This window comes from Zea mays, chromosome 5, assembly GCF_902167145.1.
Source record: "Zea mays cultivar B73 chromosome 5, Zm-B73-REFERENCE-NAM-5.0, whole genome shotgun sequence".
Lineage (NCBI taxonomy): Eukaryota > Viridiplantae > Streptophyta > Magnoliopsida > Poales > Poaceae > Zea > Zea mays.
In genome coordinates this window covers 25637395-25658327 of record NC_050100.1, presented here as the reverse complement: position 1 = coordinate 25658327, position 20933 = coordinate 25637395, and the positions used below count along the sequence as shown (strand labels likewise).

Below are 20933 nucleotides of genomic sequence, written 5' to 3'. Positions count from 1 at the left end.
TCAGACCTCGGGCTCGGACCTGCCACGTCATCGGGAAGGCCATCATTACCCTACCCCTAGCTAGCTCAAGCTACGGGAAACAAGACCGGCGTCCCATCTGGCTCGCCCCGGTAAACAAGTAATGATGGCGCCCCGCGTGCTCCATGACGACGGCGGCTCTCAGCCCCTTACGAAAGCAAGGAGACGTCAGCAAGGATCCGACAGCCCCGACAGCTGTCCTTCCACAAGGCTCAAGCGCTCCTCCGACGGCCACGACATCACATGAACAGGGTGCCAAAACCTCTCCGACTGCTACGACGGCATGTACTTAGGGCTCTAGCTCCTCTCTGCTAGACACGTTAGCACACTGCTACACCCCCCATTGTACACCTGGGCCCTCTCCTTACGACTATAAAAGGAAGGTCCAGGGCTCTCGTACGAAAAGGTTGGCCGCGCGGGAGAACAGGCTGCCGGGCAGTCTCTCTCTCTCCCTCGCGGACGCTTGTAATCCCCTACTGCAAGCGCACCCGACCTGGGCGCAGGGCAACACGAAGGCCGCGAGTTTCCCCTTTTGCCTGTCTCTTACCCCCTTCGTGCTCCATCTCGCGCCGACCCATCTGGGCTGGGACACGCGGTGACAATTTACTCGTCGGTCCAGGGACTCCCCGGGGTCAAAACGCCGACACTATTAGATCAACTAATTGTTAGTTATACCCTACAAATAGATATTAATTATTAGCTGCTCTAACCCAGATAAAACCAACTATCAACTTATTAGCTGGCAAACAATTAGCTCTAAAGGTTTTAAACAGGGCCTTAGATGAGTATGTTACTAGGGATTTGGAATATCCTAACCACTTGCTTATAAGAAAAATTTTAGTGGGCATTTCATTAGTGTTTCACTCTCATTAAATAACATGCCACTCAAGCATGCATGATGACATGGTATGTAATTTAATGAAGAGAGATATGCAAGACTCTTATGGGAGATGAGAGAGTTTCATGGATACAATATTTCTTAGATAAATATTGACGTGGCAATCTTAGAAGTAGTCGATGATAGTGAAACTATCAATTGGTCCTGTTTGGGAGAGCTCCACTTCAAAAATTTTAGATTTATTTTAACTTTTTCTATCAAATAGGTCCAACTCCATGAGCTCTAGCTTCAAAAAAAATGATACTAGAGGCCAGTTTTATAAATTTTTTGAAGCTCCTAAAAAACATTGTTTTCATACCTCCACAATAAGTTGCACAAAAATTACCCACCATGCCATTGGTTACATGACCTATCGATTCATGTCTCTTTAATTACCAGCTAATCATCAAGGATAATTAAGGAACCCCGCACAAATTAATTGTTTTACAGAAGTTGAAGTCTATGTGCAAGCCAAACACTCTTGAACCCTGTGTTACCAATCTGTTGAAGTCGTTTTATGGTGAAGCTGGAAAACCGAAGCTGCAATTCTTGATATGAAACCCTCCCAAATAGGGCCGAATCCACCTAGTTTCTTAGAAACTTTTTTTTAAATCTAGAAGGTCTCCAAACAAGTCAGTTTTTATTCAGTTTCTAAAAACCACTTTCTTAGTTTCTTAAAACCAAGAAGTTTGTTTCTCCCCGCTAAAACCGGTTTCTAAGAAACTAGATGAATCCAAACACCTTCTCTTAATTTTTCCCTTCTAAAAGCCAGTTTCTAGAAACCAAATATAAAAAGCACTTTTTAAAAAACTAGGGTGGATCTAAACATAGGTCTAAACGCCCGTATCAAGGGAAAGTTATTTCCAAATTGAGCACTCTATTTTTTATTGGCAGATTAAGGTCATGTCTGGAATCATAGACCTAATAGTTAGTAAGATAATAAATTATTAGCTAGGTTGAACTAGCTAATAAACTAATTGTTAGCTGTGAGGTAGATAGTAATTAGTTACGATATTAGTTGATGATATTTGAAACCTAACAACTAATTTTAATTTTTAGTAGCTAACTATTAATTTTAGAGAGCGGACCTAAAATTCCTACTTTTTCGTCCGAATATCGACCATCCGAACATCGAATCCCGCTGTCATAAACTCATAACTAGGTAGGGGCCCGTGCGTTGCAACGGAAACATATCGTCAATATAGGGAACGTAGCTCCTACCAATCCTATGCGCAGCGTACCGGAGTGGTTGGTGATGGCATTAAACATGGCGAGCGCAGTGTAGGCATCCTTTCCGCAATCATAAGACAAAACTGAGATCCAAGCAATGAAAATTGCAAGGCAGGCAATGGCTTTCCACTTGGAGATTTCAGGGAACATGTATTCTCAATTGTTGTCCCCTTGCTCGCCACTGCCTATTTGCATGCATAAAGAATATAACCTTTTTGTTGGAATGGAGAAAATCTCAAGATTTCAGGCCTTGATCCTTGTAATAAAAGGAAAAAATAAAAAATTGTGTATTCGACAAAGCATCAATTACTGGCAACTGTTGAATTATGAGACCAAATGTTTTACTTGTAATTTTATGAGTCATCAAAGAACGAAGAGGGGCTTTCTCCCAGATGGCTTAAATTGCCATGTGGTGGCATAATAAACTACCTTATAGTACCACGTATCAATAATTGGAGCAGTAGCCATGGTAATCAACAATAGATATAATACCTCTGCTGCCTCACAATCATTTTCTCAAGTTCCTTCATAATGTTGTGACCATATATCTCTAGAACTCTACACAAAAGTGACTCGGCTTGTAAATAACAAACAACTACATGCCTCTTTAGACACCAAACTGAACACAACAAAACAGAGAAGGAACCTTTCAGCTTACCCATGAAGACGACGAACATCAACAGAACCAAGATCAATCACAAATCTGGTCTTCTCCAGGACCTTGTGCTGGTAGGGGGGTCTTCATCACCCGCTTCATCAGCTTCTCCATGTTAGCACCTAGAAGGGAATATCAGAGAGAAGAGATATGTTCAGGTAGAAGAAGGGTTGAAGAAGGAGATAGCAGCGAGGAGGACGATCTGATTTGATACAGAGTGAGTAGTATATTGCCTATATGACATGTTTTTTTACAGATGCAGGGAAACACTATCGTTGTTCCTGATGACCAGCGGTGTGACACATGAAGATATGCTTAAAAGTTTGTAATTAAAACATGGTTGTATTGTTAGTGAATGTTGTAATGTCGTCCAGGTTTCCACCCACACCATGCCACTGATCAGGCCTGAATGCATACTGATTTGAGTACTGCTTGGAGGACTCATTGAATGGGTGCATGATTCATACCAAACGATCAGTGCTGCTCACTGCGACCAAATAATAAGCTCCTATTAAATATGCTGGTACAAGAACAGGATGAGACCTCCGTCCTACACAAATCTGTCCACATTGGACCAAAAAATAAAAGGAAAAAGGACTCCAGTAGGTGCTGGTAGGTCCTGGTTCTTTTACTGTTTTACATAGGGAATGAGTGAGCTTGCACCAAAGTTTGCTTCGTGTAAATTTTTACCAAGCAACAAGGTTTTATCTTTTATTCGTTATATTTAGCTTCTATGTCACCGTGTAGGGCATCTCATCTGCTCATGTACAGAGGATATTCTAAAGCAAACAGAGAGAAAATAGAATTAAAAAATTGGAGTATCCAATTCATTATGAGGAATAAAGAATTTCAACAAATTATTGATGTATGATACATTGTAACAAGGGAATAACTACCTGGAGAAGATTAAGCAAACTGGCATGCTGATTCTCAATCTGAACAAGCTGCATCCTGATCTTCAACAGAGCTTCATCCCTGTGAGCTGACTGAAGTTCGTCAGGTGCATCCTCAGTCTCAGCTGTCTCTTCAAAGTCACCATCCCCACTGTATGGAAAAACTTTGGATCCTGACTTGGGACCAGCCAGCTTCTTATAACCCTTGTCGCCAGTTTTCTGAAACAGCACCCTCCGAGCTTCAAGCCTCTCTCTAACGCTGCCCTCATTCAGGAGCTTCTCCTCGGTCACCATTTTGGCTGGCGTCGCATCTGAAGCGACGGTAACATCAACCCTGCCTTCAAATTTCTTGGCTTGGTCTGTGCTGCAGCGTGAAAGAGGCAAAATTTTCTTGCCTACGATGGAAGGAGTGCTGCCTTTTCTGTTGGTGACATTGTGTGATGTGTCCGGTGGGGGCTGCCTGTTAGTCGGCCATGAGTTCCTCCTTGTAATTGAAGGGGTGGAGGTGGAGCCTAAGGAATCAGCGGTGTCTGTCCAATTATGCAATCAAACAATCTTAGAAAGAACATCCATGGTCTGATGAATAACTCTCATGTAGACAACTAAATCCAACAAATATAACACCATGAATATGTTAAAGAAAATGGTTATAAAAAATGCAAATTGTTTTCTTCAGTGTGTTTTACCAAGTAAGGACTATTTCTGTCTCTTTTATCAAGTAGTAGATATTTTAAGTGTACTTACGGTATGCAGTCCAAACCAATCATAGACCTTAAATAGAGACACATCACCTGTGAGAGAAGATGTAGACTGGGACGATGGTGGCACTTCGAAGGAGCAGACCTCCTCATCCAAGTCTGGGATCTCCCTCCATGCTTCGATCATCCGGTTCATGGACTCGCGCACTGTTTTCACTTGCATTGTGCCAAGAAGTGTCAGAAATGCCAAGACGCCGCAGATCTCTACGAACATCAACAGAACCAAGATCAATCACAAATCTGGTCTTCTCCAGGACCTTGTGCTGGTAGGGGGGGTCTTCATCACCCGCTTCATCGGCTTCTCCATGTTAGCACCTAGAAGGGAATATCGGAGAGAAGAGATATGTTCAGGTAGAAGAAGGGTTGGAGAAGGAGATAGCAACGAGGAGGACGATCTGATTTGATATCTGATAGCCAAATTCTTCCTATCCCTCCAGAATTCTCACACCAGCCTTATATCTCACCTGCTACTTGCTATTACGCTCAGGCTTACAAGGCCCATTCTAGCCCATATATTCTCATATTATCGCACCACATTACCACATCGAACCCATAACCATCTAGTATACCTAACATTCCCCACTTCTTGAAATACAGCTTGTCCCCAAGCTGTCTTTCGCATGAACGCCAGGATCCCAAAGAAAGACGGAGATATTGCCTTGTCCACTGCTGACAGGACCCGGACCAGAGGTAACAAAGCCAGCACCAGCAGCAATCCCTGAACCAATGAGATCGAGGCTAGTGATAATGACAGTGCCAACAAGTCCAACACCAGTGAAAGCAAGGTTCCATTGTGTTATCCTCTCCATTGCAGCGTACCCTCCAGTTGCAAATGCCATGAGTATTGTATTATATGCGTACGCACAAGGCACAACTCTAGCTGTCTCTGTCTGGTCAAACAACTCCTCAGCATCATTTAGCTTCTCTGCCTTGCACAACACCCAAATCATGCTCGTGGTGAAAATGAGAGCCTGAGCATTGCTGATGCTAGCGATAATTGCTAGGATATGCTTGGTTGTTCTCTGGCTGTGAATTAAAGGCTCAAGAACGATGAAGATGTGCCCCAGCGCGATGAAGTGGTCCCAGCTGCCAGACATCTGGAAGGACGTCTGGTTCTTGAGCCACCAGAGCAGCCTCAGGCCTGTCGTGTTGTGGTCAGCAGCAGTAGAGTTATTCCCCCACAGGTGGCTGCCGACGTCGAGGCCGCGGATGAAGCAAATCATCGAACACCTGTTGGGCAAGGTGTTGGGAACTGCCTCCTCCTCGTCGTGGCGCAGGCCGACGATGAGGTCACCGTTGGGGCGGCGCATGAAGACGATGGTGGCCCTCGTGTAGACAATTGAACCTTCTAGGAACATGTTAAGCCACGTTCTGAGATCGGCGAGCTCGACGGCTGCCTGCCCGCCGCATGAAACCACGACGTCTGCCTCCGGAGCCACAGGGTCCACCGGCCATGAGCGCTTGAAGCCTAGGTCCCCGAGAGGCTGCTTCAGGTACCTCTCCTCCAACACTCTGGACGAGTTGAACACGAACCTCCAGCTGGCTTGCAAGTTCCACAGGCAGTGCTGCCTCACTGACGCGTCGATCTGCTCATCCAGAGCTCCTGCCATGTAGTTCCTGCTCCACCCGATGGGGAGGAGTTTGTGTTGGTCGTGCTGGACGCGGTAGATGTGGCAGAACTCCCATGGGTTGCCCCTGGTGTCGTGCATGACTTGGTCCTGTACGCGCGCCTCTCCATCCGAGTCGAGCTTGGGGAAGATGGGCTCCGCATAGTATTGCACGTGCTGCTGCAGCTTTGTGCCGTTGGTGTCCAGGTGGAAGTGGTTCATCTCGCGAACGGAAACAGAGGAAGATGTGGGCGCAGCCGTGACCGAGGCGGGGCCACGCTGGACGAGCTCCTTGGTGAGGTGAAGCGGTACGGCGAGCTCGAGGGAGATGTCGGTGATCTGAACAGCGTCGTTGGTTGTGCACGCGAACACCGCAGTGTCGACGACGAGCTGCTCCGAGCAGACGAGGTTGGATTCGTGCAGATCCGTGGCGCGCACCTCGGCGATACGGCGCCGCTGCACCTCTAGGTCGGCCAGCCTCTGCACCGCCGCGGTTGCCTCCATAGTCGCGCGCCACTTGCGGATCGGCTGCTTGAGTTGGCTCCAGCAGTCGGTCGTCGGGAGCGAGGGTCGTCCCGCTGGTGGCCTCGCAGATGGGGGTGAGTTGTGAAGGCGTGGCGAGCGGGGCGAAATCCTCGCGCGGCTGGGGAGGAAGGGGACAAAGCTACCTCCGGAAATGGCGGCGTTGAGCTGCGCAGCATGTGGCTGGTGGTTTGCGAACGGGGAGGGAGGCCGGGTTGCGGGAGGGGATTCGCGCTGGGGGCAGCCGGTTCGCGCGGGCTGCTTCAGGCGGGGGCAGTCTACACTTCCCCCTTAATAGTTAGTAGAGATAGGAGATCCAACGGCTAACCGCCTCTGAGCCACTACTGCCCTCCCCGCCGTTCTGACACCTGAGGCGTGATGTTCCCATTTCCCAACAAATCCGACGGCTGAATCAGACAAACCAAACCGTATCCATCTCGCGGCCCCACTCGCCAGTGGCACAACAACCTGATCGAGCCGAAGCCGAGTTCCTCGCTCCCCCAAAATCCCCCAAGCAGCTCTGCAGCTGCCCCTCACAACTTCATTCCCAAATCCGCCGCAACGCGAAGCAAACGACGCCCCGAACACACCCAAGCCACGCCCAATTCCTATCTCTCGCCGCGCATCGACGACGGCGCGGACGCCATGATCCTGCGAACGTACGGGCGCAGATCCCGCTCCTTCTCCGACGGCGGGGGCGGGGTCTCGTCCTCGCAGGACGCGTTCGACTGCGACGACGCCGCCGACTTGCTGGTGTCGTCGGCCTCGCAGCCGCTCCCGCTCCCGCCGTCGCAGGAGTCCTCTTCGATGTGGGACTTCGACGAGGACCCACCTCCGTCCCCGCCGCGGCCCCGGCCGGAGGGGCGGCGGCGCGGGGCAAGAAGAGGAGGGTGGGAGCTCGCGGAAGCCCCCGCGGTGGCGCCGACGGCAACGCTGATGGAGGCGGAGGAGTACGGAGAGATGATGGAGAGCGTGGACGAAGTCACGTTCGCGCTCGACGGGCTCCGACCCGCAGCGCAGAAGCGGACGCGGCGGGCCAGCCTGCTCGCGCTGCTCGGGATCTGCGCCTCCGCCGAGCGCCGCCGCGTGCTCCGGTCCCAAGGGTGAGTGCATCAAAGGCGCCTCTTTTGTCTTGTGCTCAACCAATAACATCAATTAGGTTCTTGCTTGTCTTTCTTAGTAATCTTGACCGGAAAATCGAGAAGCGTGATGGTTTTCTTGTGCGATTGGGGCTCGAGACTAGGGTTTCCTTGAGAAAGGGACCACCTTTCTGCCTTTGGACCATGGGCTTCCTTTGTTTGATTGGTTTCGCAATAGATGGCTAATTCCTTGCCCAGAACTCAAGTATATTGGTTTTATGGTTCAATGGTTCCCCGTTTGTAGGCTAATTCCTTGCCCAGAACTCTTTCTGTATTATTGTAGAACTGACACTGTTGATTCCAACAAGCATTATTGTCACTTTCGTTGGTTTAGAACCTAATTTTACAAATGTGTTTAAGAAGTATGCACACGCATTTGAGTTGCCTAGGAAGATTTCTAGCAGATTGATACCTTCTTAAGCTGAGAGATTGTATCCTGCATGGTCCCTGAAACAGTAGCATGGTTGGTGTTTAGTTGTGCGGTTGTGCCTAGAATTTGGTCTATCTTGTCTGAATTATATGTGCTCATCTCAAGCATCATGGCAAGTTATCTGAAGAATGCTGTTTGGTAGAAATGGAAATTATTGAGGTGTAGCTAAACTTTTCTCCTTAGGCAATAAGCATATACATTTACTTTGCGATTTCTGAGAATTGGGCATGTTTCCAGTCAGGATTGAACAGTAATAATTATTATCTTATAAACTGAAAGTTTCACTTGAGCTGAAATGTATCATAGATTGATAGGTTTACTCTTACACTCACAATTATGCCAACATTGATGCTGTACTTCATTTTTAAGTTAAAAGCATAATACTTGGTTAGAATAAGTTGAAGCCTTGAAGGTGTGTGATATCTGTTTTTCTGTCTGACCTGGGCTTCAGTTCTTGGAGCAAGGTCAAATGTTCTATGTCCAAAAGAATAATTAAATTATTATTGAATCTAAGAACTTCTCCAGCTCTAAAGATGTTAACATTTAACAATTAACAAACACAATATTAGATCTGTCACCTTTTTCGCATTCTATTACTTATACAAATGGCTTCTTTTTCTTATATCCTGTAGACTGGTACAGCAAATTATCGATGCTATTTTGGTTCTGGACATTGATGATCCTCCCTGCGCTATTGCTGCAGGAGCTCTTTTATTTGTTTTGGCAAGTGATGTGAGTACCTCTTGATCTCTGTCTAAATCACACATGCTGTTATGCATATTAAATACCTCTTATCTCAAATTTGCCTTCACCTAGATGATTACAAGGTGGATAAAAGCTATCAATTTCCCTTGTGTTTTCTCTTTTAGCTGCAACCACTTCTTTCACATTACAATGCCACTTGTTTTCATATTGCAAGGCTGGCATGTTCTATAAAAGAATCAAATAAGAAACACCATGATTGAATCTCAATATTTTGAATGTAAAAACTAACTAGAAATCTGTTGGAAATAAATCTCAGGCAGTATTGTCATTTAAACTTTTTCATTAGTTTGACCTAAATGACTCTCTTTAATATTGTACTAGTTAACTAACCAATGGTTCTTCTCTTTCACCACTTTCTTTCTTTTTACTTAATAAAGTTTTTGACTTTTCATTATCTATGAGATGCAGCTTTGTCCATTGTTACAACTTAATGGAGGCATTCTAACTGTAACTTTAATGATATTTTCATATTTTTATATAGTGAACCTATGTAACTCTAACCTTACAGGCATACAAAAGGCCAACCTTTAGAAATTTGATTGATGACACTAGATTCTGGAACTCAGGTAGTAGTACTTCAATATGAGTTCAGCTTATTGTTTCCTTTGTTATTATTCAGGTCCAAGACAATAATTCGCTGGATTCAGAAACTTGTGTCCATTTCCTTCTTAAATTATTAAACCCTCCAGTGAATGTTGTTGATGCCAAAGCGCCATCAATAGGTTCCAAACTTCTTGGAATCAGTAAATTTCAGATGCTTAACAGTTCCAATAAGGATGCAGATTCTAGTTCAGAGGACATACTTTTAAAAGTTGAAGAAATCCTCTTAAGCTGCAAAGAGATCAAGCCACTAGACAGTGATGATAAGAAAACAACAAGGCCAGAACTATGTTCAAAGTGGCTTGCTTTGTTGACAATGGAAAAGGCGTGCTTGTCTGCTGTTGCATTAGAGGGTAAGTTCTCTAATCAAATTTCTTGATCACAATCCCCCTTCAGGTCTGGTTCTATTAGTCAAAGCAATAAAATCAAACAATAAGTTAAGTAATAGCTTACAGCATTACATGTATGATTTTGTCTGGTTATTCTTTTACTTGCTATCAATTGTTGTCTTATTTAGAACTTTGAGTATTTTTCTTACCTTTTAATTTAATAAACCTGATTTAGTAGCAAGGTTTTTCCATCATCACTCATTCACTCCTGAAGTGCTACAACATTTTTACAGATACATCTGAGATGGTGTTGAAACTTGGAGGAAATTTTAAAGAAACATTAAGGCAGTCGGGTGGCCTTGATAATATTTTTAATGTCATGGTGAATTGCCATTCAGAGCTGGAGGTAAGACCTTATTTATGTGTATGTATTCTCTAATAGGTTTATACAAATAAAAACCACTCCCTCCGTTCTAAAATATTAGTCGTTTTAGCTCTTGATTTTTATGTCTATGTTCAAATGGATGATGATGAATCTAGACACACATAAAACAAATACATTAATTATTGTATGAATCAACTAATAGGTAAAACGAATTTTATTTTGGGACGGAGGGAATATTAAATTGACATTATTTGTTCTGCTATGGTAAAGGATGGTTTACTTTTGAGCCTTGTACAATTCATGCTCCAGTATACTTGAAGCTGCAATCTGAAAGAATATTATTTGGAGCAACGTGAAAAACATGTTGCAAGACAAAGTTATGTTGCAATAATTGCTTTGATTGAAAAGTTTTAGATTTCAAATGTACTCTTACTGTGATTACCGGTACAATTTGAACTTTGGAGAAATGATGAAGTAATACCCTTGAAAGGTCGCGGGTTCGAAGCAACCTCTCCACATTTGTGGGGAAGGCTTCCCTCGGTTTATCCCTTCCCTAGATCTCACTCATGTGGGACCCTCTGGCACTGGGTCTGCTCTTTTATATACTCCAAGATGATGATTCTTTGCACTTCCATCAAATAGAGTCATTAATAATGGGGTGTTTGGTTTGAGGAATCACCTCATCCTTGATGGGGTGGTCCATCATCATGTGATTTATATATGAATTTGGTGGGATGATCCATCCTCCATACATATACTAATTATGTGCATATGAGGAATGTGGTGATGATGGATCACCCTATTCCAATACACAAACCAAACAAGATTTTGAGGGGTGAGATGATGATGGACCACCTCTTTACTGAAAATCTGAAACTAAACACAACAAACAACATATATGTCTTTTTGTTCTGTTGAGTGTTACAATTCCATTGACATTTGCCTTTTCTGGATATGCAAGTACTCTAGCACTGACGTTTAGGAGTATCATATTTTATCTTTAGGTTGCCGATCTGTATATCGTTTGTCCCCACCTTTACATGTCACCTGTTTTGACACATATATGTGTTAGAGTGTGTTGATTCCTGTTGGGCCTAGGCTTTGTATCCAGCCCATTATGGTGCTACTATATGTATCTACACACATATTCTGGTTAATACTATTCTATTCTCCTCCAATAATATGCACTAGTAATATAATGTTTGTGCTAAGTGACTGCAATAACAATCTGCCTGGTTTATTAGAAACTTGTAAAGGATGCCTCCACTACGGATGTGGAGGGAAAGGAAAGAGCTCCTCTGCAAAGCGCTGCACTCCTCTTGAAATGTTTGAAAATTTTGGAGAATGCCACATTTCTAAGTGACAACAACAAGGTAATCTTCAGTATCTTGTTTGCTCGATTTGCTTCTATCACGCTGCTCTCTACTATGTTTTTTTGCTCTCTGCTGTAATGGTGTTGCCTTGTTTGCTGCTAAGTGCTACCTATATTATTTTACAAGGTATAATCTCATTTTGTTCCTTCCAGACCCATTTGCTCAGCTTGAATCGAAAATTGAGCCCTAAATGCCCCCCACTTCCTTTTGTTGGTGTCATTCTCAATATTATTGAATTACTATCAGGTAACTGCATACTTATTTAATATTACTACTGCTCAAGACTTTAATGTAAAGCTCGAAACCCACTTTTGGAATCTGATTGTTATTCCTGTTGCTGCAGCCCTCTCTCTTCTTCAGAAACCTTCCACTGTTTCAAGAAAAGCAGACCCAAAAAATACTAAAGTTTGCAATGGGGCTTGCTCTGGTAATAAAACGACTCTCATTTCATAGCTATGTTATGAGCCTCAATATGATTATGACCCTTGTATGTTTCTAGTTCAAATTCAATCCATCTAACTAGGGTTGATGCCAAAACTTTCATTTGTTCTTGTTTTATAATTTTTCATCAAATTGTGCCATTATTCTCGTTACCCATATATATTTTAGGATCTATGTACCATCTGGTGTTATGTCAAGGACCTCTGGTCCGAGGGTAACTGGACCGCGACTACGGAGATCGTAGTTGCGTTCCGTGGTCGCCGGCGGGGTTATTCCCCCACGCCGTCGCCCTTTGCTGTCTGGGTTATGCCCCCAAGACGCCGAGTTGAGAGAGTTGGGGAAGGGGAGATTAGATTGGTGATATATTCTGCATAATTTCCTCATCCCACCAATTACAATATATAGGCCCAAATCTGAACCGCAAGGAGCTAACCTTTTTTTTTCTCGAAAGCGCAGGAGAACTGCGCATCCACAAGGAGCTAATCACTCCTAAATTCTAGGCAACCAACAAGGCAACTAATCCTGACTTTCTAAACTTATCTGAACCGCAAGGAGCTAATCACTCCTAAATTCTAGGCAACCAACAAGGCAACTAATCCTGACTTTCTAAACTTATCCACTGCTTGGCTGTTCCAGCGCGTGCGCTGTGCGTTCAGCGGCGCGGCGAACATCGCGCGCACGCCTGCGGCGCGTATATGTGCGACCGCACATGACATGTTAGCAACACTATCTGGGCACCACAAACTCTTCTGTTATCTTTCTGATCTAATGTGAAGACCGATAATACTTGTTCCTCTTAAGTTTAACATAGTTACATTTTGAACATTACATTGTGCAGCCGACAGTAGATGTTTGAACTTATTGAATCATCATGGCAAGTGCAATAACTCAAAGAAAAAGAGTCCTTTACTGAATCATCATGGCAAGTGCCAGGATTGCTCATCCACCAAATTGTAAGCTTCTCATGTTACTCTCTTTTCTAGTAGTGCTGTCTGTCAGTCAGAATGAACACTCAATCGTTCATCTTTTTCAAGCAATGGTGCTAGTTTGAAGCTCAATGTAAGAAAGGACCGTTCTAAAGCTAATTCAACCAGAGGTTCAAGTGGTTGGATTTCTATAAAAGCACGTACTTCTGATTGGAACTCCAGAGAAATGGCAAAAAAGCGACGTCTATCAGAAAATGCACAAACTGCTTTGAGTAATGGTGGTGATGATCCATTTGCATTTGATGATACCGATCAAGAACCTTCAAATTGGGATCCATTTGGTCCAAAAAGGAAATCACCACAGAAGCGAGCGAAACGATCTAATGGTGAACTAGTGCTGGATGATTGTGACACTGCAGTAACGGGAAGTCCTGAATTATGTCAACCTGAAGGTATTAATCAGTCAGGTGCAACTTCTGATTCTAAGGCTGCAGATGAGTCCAACCTTTTAGAAGATTGCCTTTTGGCATCAGTTAAGGTAATGAATCATGTTTCCTTTTGATCTTCCTTGTCTTGTTTTTACCTCTATAACTTTTCTTGCCTGGCATCTTTTAAATCTTTATAAAAAATTATGAGGCTGTGCCTGTATCCTTCAGATGGTTGTGAATTATCGTGATTTTTCTATACAAAATTTCCAGATATCAGTGCTTCTATAGTTCTATTCCATGTGTCAATTTGTATATTCACCCACCGTAAGAACATTCACTCCTGCTGGTTATCCACAATAGCAATGTTAACCATTTCTGACGGATGCATAGTTTTTTTACCAAATTATGCTTGAGCAGTGGGTGAGCTTTATGCAAAATTAAAACTTTACAAGTTTTAAGCTTAGTTGCTACTTCTACTTTGCCTAGTTATTGTGAAAGTTTTGATCAGCCAGCTTTACCAAACAAACATCTTTTGCAGCAGGCCAGTCCAGTGGCATATTATTGAGGGGCTACTTGTTTGTATTACATTTGCAATGAGATGTATCTAACATCTAAATTTAATTTTGTGGTAGGTTCTTATGAACTTGGCAAATGACAACCCTTCTGGTTGCGAACAAATTGCGTCATGTGGTGGAATTAATACAATGGCCTCCTTGATCATTAAACATTTTCCCTCATTTGATTTCTCCATGGACAGTAACAATCAAATGAAAGAAAGAGTATCCTCTGGTGATCTGTCGTCTTCCCAGAACAGCAAGTCACTCCAAATCAAAACTAAGCAATTGCGAGCCTATGAACTTGATTTTCTGGTCGCCATATTGGGATTGCTTGTCAACCTTGTGGAGAAGGATAACCTTAATAGGTAGGAATCCTTTTCCTTCCCTCCATTTTGCTCCATTCGTGTAAATTTTCATAGATCTGTAAAGTTGCTATACATCCTCTAGTCAATGCCTGTAATTCTGACTACCTGGCTGGCTGGCTACAGGGTACGACTTGCGAATGCCCGTGTTTCTGTCAATCTATCTCAAAGTCCAGATACTGAAGAGGTACAGAGGGATGTCATACCCCTTCTCTGTTCAATATTCTTAGCGAGTCAAAGTACTGGGGAAACTGCTGAAGCTATATCACCGGTAATTCTATCTAATCCTCATGTTTTCATATTTTACAACATAACAAAGCGAGGTAATGGTCACCTTCCCACTTGCTTCAAAATAGAAATTTCCACACCTGGCGGATGGCAATTCTAACTGATGGGCATGGTGTAATGTTAACAATGATGGGCTGCCCTATCTTGGCATATATATAGGGAAAAATATGTAGCCTAAACCACATCTTCGGTGGAAACATGGAAATATACTCAAAACTCATACTTAGAACTTGGCTCATCCATAATGCAAGCATGAACCATAGATGTACTTTGTCGTACAGGTCTCATTTAAAAAACAATCATGTGAAAACAGAAATTCAGGTGTGCACTAGAATACAAATCCAGCAGTGTTCTTTTTTATATGAACCATGCATTTAATATCTCTGTCTTTCTATTTCAAACAGTACCAGGGTGCGGAAAAAGCATCGGTTTCCATCTTTCTATAAATCCGACATATTTCACTTTCCATATTTATAAAAAATTCTTCATCTTTCCGTCATTTATTATGAGGCAGTGTGTTGTGTCGTTTCACTTTCCCTTGCTTTATGTGTCCCTTCTCATACAAGTTGCAATTTCTTCAATTTAACCACCATCATATCTCCCTGCTATTTTGTATCCTGTTATAAATCTGCCAATATAATCAGAGTATCAGCTGGTGGTTATGTAGATGTATTACCAGGAATATAAATATACATATGTTTATTTATAGACACTAGAGATTGGCAAAATGTTTGTTGGAATTTGGAATTAAATCAGCAATGTGCCTTCATCTACATGTCATATTTCTACATGCTACCTAGAAACATATAGCTGTGTTCTGCATATCCTATGTCCCTCGCGAGCCATTTATTTGATGTCTTCCTAATTTTCAGGATGACGAAGAATCTTTGTTGCAAGGAGAACGCGAAGCCGAAATGATGATCGTGGAGGCCTACGCAGCACTTGTGCTCGCCTTTCTTTCAACGGAAAGGTCCATACTGCCTTATTTCATAATGTTTACTTAATTTGTTATAATTTTAGGTTGAGGCCCACTGCGGGTTAGCTTCTGAGCTGTATGTTTGCTGCCACAGTATGAAGGTTCGAGGAGCCATTTCCAGCTGCCTTCCGGACAACAACTTAAAAGTTCTTGTACCAGTGCTAGAGAAGTTTGTGGTATGTCCCCAAAATTTCTAGACGTTCTGTCTGAAGCAACGGTGGATAGATACATGGACTGCCACTTTTTGGGAACCAGTAATTTGTCATGTCCATAGATGCTCTCTCCCTATTCTTTGTGTAGCTTATATCCATTTATTATTCATTTTCTGGCATGTTTACTAGATATCACAAGACTGCTCTAGCTTCAAAATTTTCTTGGTTGTTTTTTTTCGCGATTTCTCTTTCTGCGACAGGCTTGAGCTAGTTTTTTTTTCGCTCATAATTTACCCAGCCGTCTCGTTCTCCTGCAGTCATTTCACCTGCAGCTCAACATGATGACAAGGGAAACACATTCAGCTGTCACCGAAGTCATTGAAAGATGCAGGCAGTCATAGAAGTTGGAAGAGGGCGCCCTGTACAGATTAACCGACCTCTCTGCAGTGCAGCCGAAGCCACACACAGGTGTTGCTCCTCACCTGGCCAGGGCGCAACGAATTGATTGATGCCAGAGGCTGGCTTGGGAGCTAACAGTGTTTCTATTCTTTCTTTTGCCCCTCCTGCTGTTCTGATCCTGTCATGTGCATCTCCTTTAGTTTCTTCTCCACACACTCCCCCCCGGAAATCATGTAGTCCATATTATGAGTGGAACAATAACAGTGTAGGCTATAGGGAATGTAGTTGTGGTGCTTCAGTTCTTCGTCTCTGTTTTACATGTTGTATTTTCGTGTCACATGGAATCAGTGACCACACATGCCTCAATCTGACAAATTAAGAGTGTATATCACATAATAGTAGTGTAATTTAACTATGTCTCTTTTTCCGTATAAAGAACCTATTAGTTGGAAGCATCTTCCGGTTGCAGAAAATGACCATGTTGTATGCAAACGGTGTAACCTGGTGTACACAATTCTTTCGTTGCTATGTACTGTTCTGAGGGAATTAGAACCCAGGTCTTCTGTTGCTTGAGCTTAAAAGGTCACTGCTGAAAGTGGTAGTACTAGTTGGCATGCACTACGGCAGCTTCGGAGTTTCAGGTGAACAAATTTACAAACATTGGCCTTCCAGGTAAGTTCCAAACCGCACACAAGGAACTTTGAAAACCTCGAAGGATTTTAGCGCATCTGGACCCACGTTCTGCCGGCCGGGTAGGCCCCACCGCCGGTCGATCGCCTCGCCATCGCACACAAGCACAACTGCACAAGCACCCAGCCACCCACCGTCACCGACCGCCGCGCCACGATTTTATCCATTCCTCACTCGTCTCTCAAACTCAAGCGAAAGCCATCACCCCGACCCCAATCCCACGTTCGCCACGTGCGCGCCACCTCCCCCACCGCGTCCGCGTCGCCGGCCATACTCCATCGCGAACGAGATCACGGGCTGGTTTCGCGGGCCGACCATGGGGACGCTCATCCGGCCGGGGCCCGCCGCGTCGCCTCTCCCCATCGCTTCCCCCTCCTCCTCATCCGCCCACGGTATCGCCGACTCGCCTCTCTGCCGGCCTGTCTCTCCGGGGGGAAGCCACGCCACGGCGCTGATCTTATCTTATGATTTATTTTGGTTGGTCCGTAGTGGCTGTCGTTGGCGGTGGCGCGAGGAGCTTGCGGCATCGGGTGTCGGTGTCGGTGGCGGTGTTCCGGTCCCCGAGTACGCAGGTTCTGGCGACGAGATGGCGCCGCCGGAGAGGTATGGTTGTGCGGTCGGATGTCGTCGCCGGTGGCGCAGCCGCCGCGGCAGCTGGGGATTCGACGCGGGCGCTCCCAGGTATCCACCTTGCTGAGTATGTTAAAATGTTTTAACCGTTTCATTTGAAGATGGCCGTGAGATGTCAGGTAAATAATCTGCCACTATGATAAAGTGAATGTGAGAGGGATCCCTTTCATAATCGCAAAAGGTTAAATGCCCTAAATTATGGGGTGCTGAAATCTGGATTATACAATCTGTGCAGATTGTAATCGCAAACAAACACCCCCCTAAATCACTGTTGCTAATGCTCCGTGGTTTAAACGATCACGGTAGATTCAAATTGCAAACAAAGAGTCGTTTGGTTCCTATCATTATAATACTATCAACTATGATCACAACCGGCCCTCCTATCTAACTGAAATTGGGACACATCTGGCAGTGTGTATCCTTTTAGACATCTTATAGCAAATAGCATGGTATAGCCGTGCTGCACCATTGTGTTTCACTGTTTCAGGCGCGTAGAAGAATCAATAGATGCAGGTGCTAGCTGTGTCTCATGTTTATTAGAAAGCATGTGCACATGTACAACAAGGTGACAAATAGCTTGTGTGGATTGAATCGTCTACAAAGAACACCACAATGTATCAAACTGTAGAATTGGATCTCCTTGTGCTAACTTGAAATTGTTTTAACAGGTCAGCAATTGGCTTCAAGAGTCAGAGGGGTTTGCTTCTATTTGGTGACTGCAGTTGCAGCAATCTTTTTGTTTGTAGCTATGGTTGTGGTTCATCCACTTGTGTTGCTATTTGACCGGTACCGTAGGAGAGCACAGCACTACATCGCAAAGATTTGGGCTACGGTGACAATCTCCATGTTCTACAATCTTGAGGTCGAAGGAATGGAGAATCTGCCTCCAAATAGCTGTCCTGGTGTCTATGTTGCTAACCATCAGAGCTTCTTGGATATTTATACCCTTCTAACTCTAGGGAGGTGCTTCAAATTTATAAGCAAGACCAGCATCTTTATGTTCCCTATTATAGGGTGGGCAATGTATCTCTTGGGTGTGATTCCTCTGCGGCGTATGGACAGCAGGAGCCAGTTGGTATGAATAAATGGATCCCTATTTAGATTATAGTTCAGATAAATTTGTGATGAAACTATATTTTTTTGGATTGTTTATATTATTTAGAGGCACATATAAGGCAGTTTTGCTTTGTAACTGAAAACTAAATAACCAAATGTATGTAATTCTATTGTCCAAATAGACACTATATTTCAATTTGCATTCCATGTTCTGCATAACATTGGTTTTGGAAATGCAGGATTGTCTCAAACGGTGTGTGGACTTGGTAGGAAAAGGAGCTTCTGTATTTTTCTTTCCGGAGGGTACTCGAAGTAGAGATGGCAAGTTAGGTGTATTTAAGGTTAGGTTTTGCCAAACTATATCCTGTTTCTCCTTTCATTACGGTTTTAACTTTTTCATGGAGCAGTGACATGCTGTCATAATTTTTCTCAGCGTGGCGCATTCAGTGTCGCCGCAAAGACAGGAGCTCCTGTGATAGCTATTACTCTTATCGGAACTGGGAAATTGATGCCTTCTGGAATGGAAGGAATTCTCAATTCAGGTTCGGTAAAGGTGATTATTCACCGACCTATTCAAGGCAATGATGCAGAAACATTATGTTCCGAAGCAAGGAATGTGATAGCAGACACTCTTCTTCTGCATGGTTATGGAGCCCATTAAAGCAAGTGGGGTGCTTTGGTCTGTTTTTTCTTCTGAACGAGTGCTTTGGTCTATTCTTTAGTGGACTTTTCAGAGCACAAGACTTGAGAGTTGAGACAAAGCTCGTTGCAGGTATTGATGCTAACTATCTACCTTGATTTTTTGGGAAGGTTGACAATTTGTGATTTCTTGGTTGCTCTTTGTTGAATACGTGTGTCTATTTTTTTTTTCTCGAAAAGGTTTGTTTTATGTACTATAATTGCACGGGACCTGATATTTGAGGCTGTTATCAAATAGAGTAGACCCTTCAAATAATGGAATTATTGATTAACAGTGGAGTTGTGCCTGCTCATTGTCCTTCCATCCCTTCCTTTGATATAGGAGTATGAATCATTCTCGAGTATGAAACATGCTAGGCTGCAACTTTAGATATCAGCAGATGCAGTGCCCCAGGCAGGTGAACAGTAGATGGTCCATATTGACAGTGTTCACAGTTATGTGGTTCGGATGTATGTTCATGCACTGGGGGCTTGTTTCTAGCACTCACACAGTTACCACAAGGCAATTATGCGTACGGTTCCTTCCATAGCTGTATTAGGGATAGTTTGGATCCATGATTCCCCATCGAGATTGGAGATTGGAGGGGAATGAGGGGTAAATTAGTTTATTTCCTCCTCAATTCTCTACAATCACTATGGAATGGGTGTATTCAAACTAGCCCATAGTGGATAAAAGATGACATGCAGCACGTCACTTGTGCTTATTCATTGTGCAATCTGTCTTCTTTATGAATATAATGGCAACTCTTCTGCTAAAGAAGTGTGCAGTCTGTACCTTTTGGTGTTCCTCATGACATATGACATGTTTTGAGTACTTTTGTCTTCTATGTGTTGCAGATGTAATCCTGTAAAGGCAAGAGGGAGGAAAATGGCGTGAATTGGCGGTTGTAACATGTGGTCTTCAATTTGTTGTAAACCCTACTTATTTTTGTTGGTTTGATAGTACAAAGAAATGTAAAAGGCAGAGGCCATCTTCATTGGATGGAAAATGAAGCTCACGTGATATTTTGCCATTTTGGCCTAGTTTGTGAACCCTATTTTCTCAGGAAAAAAAACTAAATTTTCATAGAAAAATGGAAATCGTGTATGATAAGTATGAAAATGAGGTTTTCAAACTAGGCCTTCAATGGAGTTTGCCCCGGATTTTCACATAGTAGGCACTGTGAAAAGCACCTGGTTTCAAAGCGATACGCTGGACATCAGATCCGTGGATAACATTTCTTTCACTGTGTGGATATCTAGCCGACCGGAGCCCAAAATTTTTAATTGTGTATTTTTTTTGAAAATATTTACTTAGATGTCTGTGTGTTTTAATTTCTGTTGTAGAACATGGGTTCGGTGCCGTAGGTTAGCCTCGAGCTAAGCTAACATGTCTCGGTGACTGAGATTTTTTAGATATTAGATAATAGAAATATAGTTCGACCTTGACCTCAAATCAAAAGAGGTTATGGCCGTTTACAACTCCTGGCAGCATATTGCTTTAACACATCACACGACCTCATCAAAGAACACCAGTAACGTAACCAAAGGTACTATATGGCTACAAGGCTAAACGCAAACAAGATCTCTATCCGAAATTACGAAAAATTTGTAACAACACCGTCTCCACATTATGTCAAGAGAACTTTATTAACTTTTGATCCTCACTATTAAGCTGTAGTTGTGACTAGAAGCGACACCAGTAAGTTGCTCTAAAGGTTACCTACACACATGATTTAGGTGAAGATTTATTGAAAACCACATCATTC

General features: G+C 43.5%; 2 protein-coding genes across 3 annotated transcripts; both read left to right on the top strand.

Annotated features, from left to right (window-relative positions):
- The first annotated feature begins 7022 nt into the window (after window positions 1-7022).
- Window positions 7023-16564, top strand: LOC100191427 (uncharacterized). Its single transcript, NM_001365488.1, has 14 exons — window positions 7023-7663; window positions 8762-8861; window positions 9514-9847; window positions 10117-10229; window positions 11453-11581; window positions 11734-11827; window positions 11925-12008; window positions 12861-12975; window positions 13057-13486; window positions 14009-14298; window positions 14422-14566; window positions 15456-15553; window positions 15654-15735; window positions 16029-16564. Exons 1-14 carry the CDS (start codon window positions 7206-7208, stop codon window positions 16110-16112), a joined length of 2556 nt encoding a protein of 851 aa, NP_001352417.1. The 5' UTR covers window positions 7023-7205; the 3' UTR covers window positions 16113-16564.
- Window positions 16565-16929: 365 nt separating this feature from the next.
- Window positions 16930-20312, top strand: LOC100193515 (uncharacterized). 2 transcript variants are annotated; one of them, XM_035967700.1, is made up of 6 exons: window positions 16930-17192; window positions 17290-17481; window positions 18177-18505; window positions 18726-18827; window positions 18920-19258; window positions 20023-20312. In XM_035967700.1, exons 1-5 carry the CDS (start codon window positions 17117-17119, stop codon window positions 19145-19147), a joined length of 927 nt encoding a protein of 308 aa, XP_035823593.1. In that variant the 5' UTR covers window positions 16930-17116; the 3' UTR covers window positions 19148-19258; window positions 20023-20312. The 2 variants fall into 2 exon arrangements, with proteins under 2 accessions (XP_035823593.1, NP_001353960.1); NM_001367031.1 differs by having other exon boundaries at window positions 18099-18505; window positions 20023-20297.
- The last annotated feature ends 621 nt before the right edge of the window (window positions 20313-20933 follow it).